This window comes from Fukomys damarensis, unplaced genomic scaffold (genome assembly GCF_012274545.1).
Source record: "Fukomys damarensis isolate Sample0158 unplaced genomic scaffold, DMR_v1.0_HiC HiC_scaffold_30, whole genome shotgun sequence".
Taxonomy (NCBI): Eukaryota; Metazoa; Chordata; class Mammalia; order Rodentia; family Bathyergidae; genus Fukomys; species Fukomys damarensis.
The window spans coordinates 36,909,242-36,918,824 of record NW_022900942.1 but is presented as its reverse complement, the minus strand read 5'-3'; the positions used below and the strand labels follow the sequence as shown (position 1 = coordinate 36,918,824).

Here is a 9,583-nt window from a genome sequence, read left to right as displayed (position 1 = left end):
AATAAATAAATAAAATGTAGTTTTAAAAAATTTCAAGGGCTGGGGATTTAGCTCAGTGGTTCTGCCGCCTGCCTCTCAAGCTCAAGGACCCAACTTCAATCCCTGGTACAAAAAAAAAACAAAAAACAACCCATTCAAGCACACAGCTAACTAGATTATTTTTAAAAGGCTTATATACAAATATGGTCATTAATCTACTTCACTCACAAAATCTAGCACTCACAAAGCAAAATGCTTGAAAACAGGTAGTGAACAGTTATACAGAGGTCTATTGGTTTTGCTATTAAGAGTGAGAAAACCCATGGGGTTTCCTAGACATACCTGGATGTCAAAATAGCATACAGTCCCAAGAAACTGACATCTTTCCCTCTAAGATACATTTTCTTATTAAAAAGCAAAACAGCATCTAAAAATTTTAATTACTAAATACACTTGATATAAAATAGATTTTACATTAAAATTTCCCTGTGCCACAAGAGTACCTAAATATCCTTAAGTTTAGGCATTTAATTTAAAACCAGGAAAAATTTCGGCAGTTATCCTACCTGGTGTCTCAACTCTCTGATAGTGATAAGGGTTTACACATACTTCATCCTTTTTTAGATTAAAAGCATATTCACAATTTTCAATTGCCTTGAGTTCATGATGACTGTGGAGGTCAGGCCAGCGCCACAACCGACAATATATAACATGTGGCAATCCTTTTCGATGTGAAACTTGAAGACGACCATCAAGAGACCTATTTGGAAGCAAGGGCAAAAGAAAGGAGTAAACTTTAAAAAAAAAAAAAAAAAAAAAAAGTACAGCCAAATGGGCAAAGGTAATATAATACACTTAGAGTATAAAGAAAGGAATGAGCTATTTAGTTAGTTTTAGCAAGAACTAGGAAGAAAAATGTACTTTTTAAGGATCTGATAAAACAAGCAGCAGCACTAGCAGATGTTTCCCAACAATATGCTACATAAATGACTCAAATGCCAATGAAAGGCTAACCACAAGGAGAAAATTCATCTTTTAAAAAGAATATCATATGGTCATACTTGATAAACTTTTTAATCAGCATCTATCTTTAATAAGTCAAATTCTTTTTTAGAGGTGCTTCAAAGAGCCTTATTTCTATAGATAACTTAAGAGTCAGAAAAAAGGAAGTAGTGTGAAGAATGATAAATATCAACAATGATGTGACAGTACCTTACTCAGACTAACACAGCTCATTATTCAGTTGTCACTATTTTGATAACTGAGGTATATTTACACTGCTGACACAGAAATGCAGATGGTGATGAATATGATGGGATGAAATGGACAAATACCAATATACTTAAAATGAATGAGATGACTTTTTAAAAAAGGTAACATAAAAATGAGTTAGCCTATTGTTAATTGTGATAGTTCAGTAAATACTATGTATTAGTATATAAACATGAAATTTAGATAACAGGAAATTTAGCAAAAACTGATCATTTGCTTAAAAATTAGGCCAACAAATTAATCTAAAATTGAACTACAATGAGTATATAGTTATCAAAATTCTTATCCATTAGGGGATTCAATTTAAAGAAGATTCAGAACTAGACTGCAATGATCAAAACATCAGTTGAAACACTTTAATATTTTTAATACTGGCAAGCACATAGTTTAAATGCTATGCCTTTTTTCACATTAAGGAAACATCCTAGGCAAAATTATACTAAGCAACCCAGTAGAGGTCTTCCAAAACAATCCCCCCTCCCACAAGATCTCTAGGATTGACAGAGGGCAGAATATTCACCTGGTTTGTTCAGAGAAGTTGTAAAGGCCTGTTGTATCCCACTGATCTATCGTATTTGGTGTACTCAGTCCCCAAATTTCAGAGCAAGTGCTGTGCATAAATTGAAAAACAAAAAATTGATGTGAACATGGAAGCATGGTTATTCAAAATACCATGATGTAAAACATGGAGAATGTACAGAATACTTCCTTCACCCAGAAAATATACATTGCTTCACTTTCTCACAGGTATTTAGTGCTAGTTACTATATTTTCTATATGAAGGAAGCCAATAAAATGGAACGTGTGACTCCAGATAAGTTATGATTATGTTTTCAAAATGTGAACACCAATGTTTTGGGGCTTAATGAAATCCTATCTATTATATCCTTTCCATTTCTCTATTTAAAAAAAAGACCTAATACCTACACTATTAGTCTTACTAAAATCCTTCATTTTATCAGTTTTTTAAAATTTTTAAAACATCTCAATTGGTATTTTTAATACAGGAAAATTCCAACTAAAACAGACATATATCTACAGTTAATATTTTCAGGTTATATGCTATGCATACATTCAGTTTCATTGAAATCACTGTTGCTTATATCTATAAAGGATAAAATGATTTTGGAGTCATTCTGAAATAGCACACCACCTTAAAATTTTTCTTCCACCTTTCTTTCTAGAACATGAGCAGTTCAGAGATAATTCTACCTATTTTTTCTGCCACTACTCCTTTCAAAGTAATTTCAGGTCTTGGGAGAGAAGGATGAGTTTAAAGGGAACTTTTGACTGCAAATGTCTCTCAGGTCCCAAGCTATACTTCTAAAATTAGTCAAAAGGTAATTTAAAATTTAATTCCATTTCTCACACACTGAAAAACCATCAAATTTTCAAATAGGAAAAAGAAACATTTCAAAACAACCTCTGAAAATAAACAATTGATTAAATTCAGAATTTACACTGCTAGCTATTAAGCTACCTACAATCAACAATGCAAAGAGCAATGATGACAGTTCTGACTGACTGCCTGGGTAACACAATCCTGTGTGCTGGGCTCCAGGTCCTGTATAAAGCCGTCCATCCGCAGGAAAAAGTTATGCCTTGCTCTAAAAGCTAACGTAAATGAATGATTACAAACAAAAAGAAAAAAAACAACAACACATTCAGAAATTTTCCTGCCTTGAGACATTTTAGATCCTTCTGCTTTTTTAGGGTATATAATCTACCAGATGACAAAAGTCACAAAAACTAAAAAGCCGGAGGCTATCTAGATAACTGAGACCTTTCACTTTTCTAAATGTGCAATGATTTTAAAACCATGACATAAATTATTTTGAAGATATTATCAAATACAAGTATTTTATGCAAACATATAGCACAATATAGTTTAAAGCACAAGTGAATCGCTTAAACTGAGTCTTGTGAATTTACGTTAAGGAAAAAAAAAAGCATACAGCTGATTCTTTTTTCTTTGAAAATAATTTAAGGAAACGATTTACAAAAGCATAGATCAGAAGCTACTCTGTTCCTATAACACTAGAAAGAATATTTCACTTGAGGTCCTCTGAGACTAGCATAAGAACTAGAATCTAAATTAGAGTATAAAAAGCTTAAATTGTGCTCTACTGAAGCCTTGAAACAAACCAAAGAATAACGGTAGTTGTAAGGAACATGTAATCGATCTAGAAGCAGAAAGATCCAAACTTTTAAGTATAATTTAGCCACTGAGTGATAGACCTTAGTTTTTTTACTGTAATAACACCTTCACAAAATTGGAAGGTTTATTTTAAAATATACGTTCATTAACTTCATGAAGAGAGATCAGGAATCTCAGCTGAGCAATGAAAATTACTAAAATAGAAATACAGGAACTGAAAATACAAACTCAAATTAAAATTATCCTGGTAGTTAAAGACAAACAAATTAGTAATTCTAAAGATGAGCTGATAGAAATTACTAAATCAGAAGAATAGAAATAAAAGACTAACAAAATGAACAATCTCAGTATCACACAGTTTCAGAAATAAAGACTCCAAAAAATATTTAAACTATACTAGATTAAAAAAAAAAATTGACCCTTTTTCAATTTAATAAAAAAACTTAATTCATACACCCAAGAAATTCACAAACAAAAAAATCATACTCAGGTAAATTGCTGTCAAACTGCTACAAAAATTTGAGGCATGAACAACTCCACTCAAACCACTCCACTGCAATTTGACCACTCTACCTAGCATTCTCTCTAGCAGCTTAGCAGCCCTTGTACAATCCATTCACTTTGAGTTCCTGTCTATAAAAGCTGAAAGATGGCAAGAGAAGTTACCACTTGTTCCACATAACACCTAATGAAAAACCACTGTCCTCCCTTTTTTACAGCAAGTATACTACAAATCCTTCTACTCTTTTAGACATATCTCCTACAAATAAGGAATTTTTCTCAAAGACTTGAAAGTCATTTCGCTCAAATATAATAATCAGGAAGGCCTCTGTCTCCCAGTCTAAGGGAGGGTATAAACCTGACTTTAATAAACATCAGCACACACAGATGAGACCAATCCCAGTGACAATGAGTAGCTGTTACTGCTTTTTGTAAACATTCACATCCCTGACTTTGCCTGAGCCTCTGCCCCAAATTCCTACTCCCTTATTCTCCATTTAATGCCCAGTCATCTCTATGTAAGTCAGAACAGAACTCAACCATTCCTTTTTATTCTGTAGTAGCTACGGAATAAAATCTGTTTTTATTGCCTTTGAAACATATCTACTTGTTTATCTTTGGCAATAGCCAGGGCAGAACAATCCTTTAAATGCAGAGGCATAAATACTAACAGCTTCTCATCAGAAACCACTGAAGAGGCAACAGAAAATCCTCATAGAACTGAAAAGGGGAGAGGGGAGCTTTATTAATCTAGAAATCTATAACCAACAAAAGTATCCTCTGTAAAAGAAGTAAAGTGAGGGGCTGGTTATTTAGCTCAGTGGCACCGTGCCTGCCTCACAAGAGCAAGGTCCTGAGTTTGATACCCAATACCAAGAAAAAAGAAATAAAGTCAAATACATGTTCAAATAAAAACCAAGAAAATTGTCTCTAACAGTCTAACAGACTTTGCATAAAAGATATGCTACAGGAAAGTCCTTTGGGATGATGAGAAATAACAGATGAAAGCAAAAAAACGGGTGAGAAAACTGTGTTAAGTACATAGTACAATATAAAAGGTGGTATCTTTTCTATTAATTTCTATAAAAGGAAGAATTACAGCAAAAACTGAAAATATGTGGACATAACTCATACAATAGTGTGACACACAACAGTAGCTTAGGCAATAGAAGATATAGCAGCAAGTTATACTATAACAAAACAAAGGATACATATTATAATCTGGAAAGTTATTAGTCACCAAAATTTAAAAAGGCAAAAGATATAACTAAAACATGTATAGAAAGTTAAAATATTAGAAATATTAGAAAAATATAACAACAACAATAAAAAGCAAGGCTGGGGATTTGGCTCAGTGGTTCCACTGTATGCTTCACAAGTGCAAGGGCCTGAGTTCAATCCCCAGTACCAAAAAAAAAAAAAAAAAAAGAAAAGAAAAGTAAAAACAATATACAAGCAACAGAAAATAAGAGTAAAATGATGGACTTAAATAAAATCACAGCAATAATGACATTAAACATAAATATACCACATACTCCAATAAAGAGAAAGATTTGCCAAAATGAACACAAGATGTAAAATGTTCACAAAAATTTAATTTAAAAAGACATAGATAAGTTAGAAATAAAAGAATGGAAATTGTCTATGCATGCATCAAGCTTAATAAAGCAAATGATACTATCATAATAAGACTGTGACTATTACCAAAGGTAAAAAGACATTTCAGAAAAGGATCATCATAAGACATTAATAATCCTGTACACACTGAAGAAGAAAGTTTCAGCATACATAAGGCTAAGATGTACTTCAGCAGTAGTGTTTGCCAAGCAGGTGTGAGGGCCTGCCTGGATTTGAATCCCAGCAAAACCAAAGGTAAGTAGGGGAGAAGTATGAAATAAATGCAGCAAAGAACAGAAAGATTTAGAAGACTGTGAACAAATCAGTAAGTAATTCTCTGGACAGTAACATTATTCTTACACCTGTATCGTAAAAGGGTATACAGGTCTTTGTAAATGCCCACACAGCAAACAAGGGATCTGGTGTTCAATTAGTATTTTTGCAGCACAGAAACTGAATTACAGTATTTCTTCTCACACTCAACCATAACATGAGGAAAATATATCACTCAGATTTTCAGTTAATAAGGAATTTGAGTTTTAACTGTCATTATGTCCAATTCCTAAAATAGATTATAAGAAATTAATGTAGAAAAATTCAGAGAAGCCTATATAAAAGGCCTTTTGTATTCAATAACTTCCAATAAATCTAAGATGTTATCTACTTTAAAATGCAACATCTGTGTAACACTTAAAAGGGAAAATAACTTCCAATTTACAAGAGGCATCAAAGTGAAAAAATGTACATCTAAGAATCAATGAAATATTTAACAACAATCACAATCATAACTGAGCTATTACGTCAAGTACTGTGCAAGATTTTAAATATATTATGGATCTCACAACAACCTGAAAGCTATGTAATAATACAAATCATTTAAATCTGTTATGTTTACAAATGAATATAAACTGGTCTTGTAATAAGAGCAAGTTTATACTAAATTGTTTCTATACACTTAATAATTAAGGGCTGCCCACAAGAAATGCCTGAATAGTACTTAAGTGTAAAAAGTATGCACCAAGTTGTTTGCAAGTACTAAAAATAGAGAAGGATATAGCTGAAAATGTAAAACTAATAAAGGCACTTACATGAAATAAACAATATAGCCTAAAGAACAGTTACATTTTTGTTTTTGTTTTATGGTGCTAGGACCGAAAGTTTCATTATTTTAACAATAGCAATATCTCAAACACTTTAGCTAAACATTTCAAAATCAGTTTATTTGACTAAATAAATCAGTTTATTCACTAAATTCAGGATCTTTATAAAACTCTTGAAGTACTCAAAAATATCACACAAAAGCAAAAATCAGTCTCACCGATTCTGCTTGATCAAACTTTCATACTATTTTACTAATGCAATTACCACAGGATGTTAAAAAGTGTTGAAATAGTGCATGGTGAAAGATAAGGGTCCAGTTTTAATCTTTGGCAGATTGAGCTTCAGTTTTTCCAACACCATTTATTAAAGAAGCTATCTTTCCTCCATTGAGGATGGTCAGCTCATTTGTCAAAGATGATGTAGCTGAGTATATCTGGATTTGTTTTTGTGTCTTCCAATCTGTTCCACTGATCCTCAGATCTGTTTCTTTGCCAGTACCATGCTGTTTTTATCACAGTGGCTTTGTAGTATAGTTTCAAACTGGGAATTGTTATATCTACTACCATGTCTCTGTTGCCTAGGATGGCTTTTGCTATTCTAGGTCTCTTAGGTTCCAAATGAATTTTTGGGTTCTTTTTTCTAGTTCTGTGAAATATAGTGTTGGAACTGCAATTGGCATTGCATTGAATCTGTATAGCAGTTTTCGTAGTATGACCATTTTCACTATGTTGATTCTTCCTACCCAGGTGCAGGGGATATCTTTCCCTTTTCTTATATCCTCTTCAATCTCTTTTTTCAGAGTGCTGTAGTTTTCAGTGTAGAGGTCTTTTGCTTCTGTTAGATTGATTCCTAGATACTTCATTTTTTTGGATGCTATTGTGAAAGGAACTGTTTCCGTAATTTCTCTCTTAGTGAGTTTGTTATTTGTATACAAGAAGACTACTGATTTTTGGGTGTTGACCTTGTAACCAGCTACTCTGCTAAAAGTGTCAATTAAGTCTAGAAGTCTTTTGGTAGAGTTTTTGGGTCTTCAATGTAGAGTATCATATCATCAGCAAATAATGACAGTTTAACGTGTTCCTTTCCTATCTTTATTAATTTAATTTCTTTCTCTTGTCTAATTGCTGTGGCTAATGTTTCCAGAACTAAAGAATTTAAGATCTAAATACTAAAACAGAAACACTAAACTTGCTGGAAGATAAGTTAGGCAGAACTCTCGAAGACATTGGCATAGGAAAAGATTTTATGAACAAATCCTCAGTAGCACAGGAACTAGAACAAAGAATCAATAGCTGGGATCTCATCTTATTAAAAAGCTTCTGCACTGCAAAAGAAACCACCAACAGAGCTAAGAGACAACCTACAATGTGGGAAAAAAATTTTACCACCTGCTCCTCAGACAATTACTCTCTAGAATATATAAAGAACTCAAAAATATAAACCCAAATATAAAGACCCGATTCAAAAATGGGCATCTGAAATGAACATACATTTCTCAAACAAAGAAGTAAAAGTAGCAAATAAATATATGAAAAAATGTTCCATATCACTAGTCGTTCAAGAGATGCCAATGAAAACAACATTGAGATTCCACCTCACCCCACAAAGAATGGCTGCTATCAAGAAATCAACAAATATAAACCCAAATATAAAGACCCGATTCAAAAATGGGCATCTGAAATGAACATACATTTCTCAAACAAAGAAGTAAAAGTAGCAAATAAATATATGAAAAAATGTTCCATATCACTAGTCGTTCAAGAGATGCCAATGAAAACAACATTGAGATTCCACCTCACCCCACAAAGAATGGCTGCTATCAAGAAATCAACCAATAAAAAATGCTGGTAGGGTTGTGGGGACAAAGGAACCCTTCTCCATCGTTGGTGGGAGTGCAGACTGGTGCAACCACTATGGAAATCAATATGGAGATACCTCAAAGAGCTTGGACGAGAGGTTCCATTTGACCCAGCCATCCCTCTGTTGGGTATCTTTCCAAAAGAATTAAAAAGAATCATATCACAGAGATATATGTGCACCTATGCTTATAGCGGCACAGTTTGTAATAGCTAAAACTTGGAAATAGCCCATTTGCTATCAGTTGCAAACTGGAAAAAGATGTGTTTTTTTCTATAAAATGGAGTATTACTCAGACATAAAGAATGAGAAATTAGATTCATTCATAGGAAAATGGATACATATTGAAGATATACACCTAAGTGAAATAAATAAGTCACACATGTGTAAATACCTCATAGTTTTTGTGGTATGAATAAACTATAATAGTACATAAGATCCTAATGATATAATAGACAATGTGAATAGGAAGAAAGGGGCAAAAGGTGTAGGGAAAGTGGGAAGGGTAGGGGAAAGCTAATAAGGGAAAAGAAAAAAATATGAGAAAATGAAAAAATGGAAATGAAGTGTTTGTAAAGGAGGAGAGGAGGAGGGGTGAAGGGAGGGCAGGGACAAGGGGGAAAAATGAGAATCAAGACCTGTCACGTAAAGGTACAAGATCTCAATAATGAATGTAACTGTACTGTATCCCTAAAATGTACTAATAAACTCAATGAGGAAAAAAAAAAGATTAAAAATAAAAAAGTGTTGAAATAAGATGAAATAGACCATAAAGTATTAATAAGGTTCCTGCATCAACAAAGAGAAAAGCAAGCACACTTGTGTTACCTGTCATGCAAAATCTCAGTTTATTGTATGAAAACCAACTTCTCAAAGGGAAATTATATCCAATCAACTATGTAAATCCCTTGCTTACGTATCTAGATTGAATAAAAAAGACACACAGGGGAAGAGAATGGGATAACATTAAAAATCAAGGTCACTAGAAGAGTGCGGTGTGCACACCTATAATCGCAGCTATTTGAGAGGCTGAGAGGTAGGAGAGTTCTAAATTCAAGGGCAGTCTGGGCAACAGGAGGAGGGGGGAGAGGAGGGGGG

The 9,583-nt window shown here is 33.3% G+C and overlaps 1 protein-coding gene across 3 annotated transcripts in view; it reads right to left on the bottom strand.

The window, feature by feature from the left end:
- Positions 1–9,583, bottom strand: part of Smad2 (SMAD family member 2) — a 97,023-nt gene that overhangs the window by 28,489 nt on the left and 58,951 nt on the right. For all 3 annotated transcript variants that reach the window (XM_033757348.1, XM_010621667.2, XM_010621668.3), the window contains exons 4-5: positions 1,772–1,861; positions 546–739 (exon numbers count right to left, since the gene is read on the bottom strand). In XM_033757348.1, the coding sequence (XP_033613239.1) occupies positions 546–739; positions 1,772–1,861 (284 nt within the window). The remainder of the gene's footprint in view (positions 1–545; positions 740–1,771; positions 1,862–9,583) is intronic.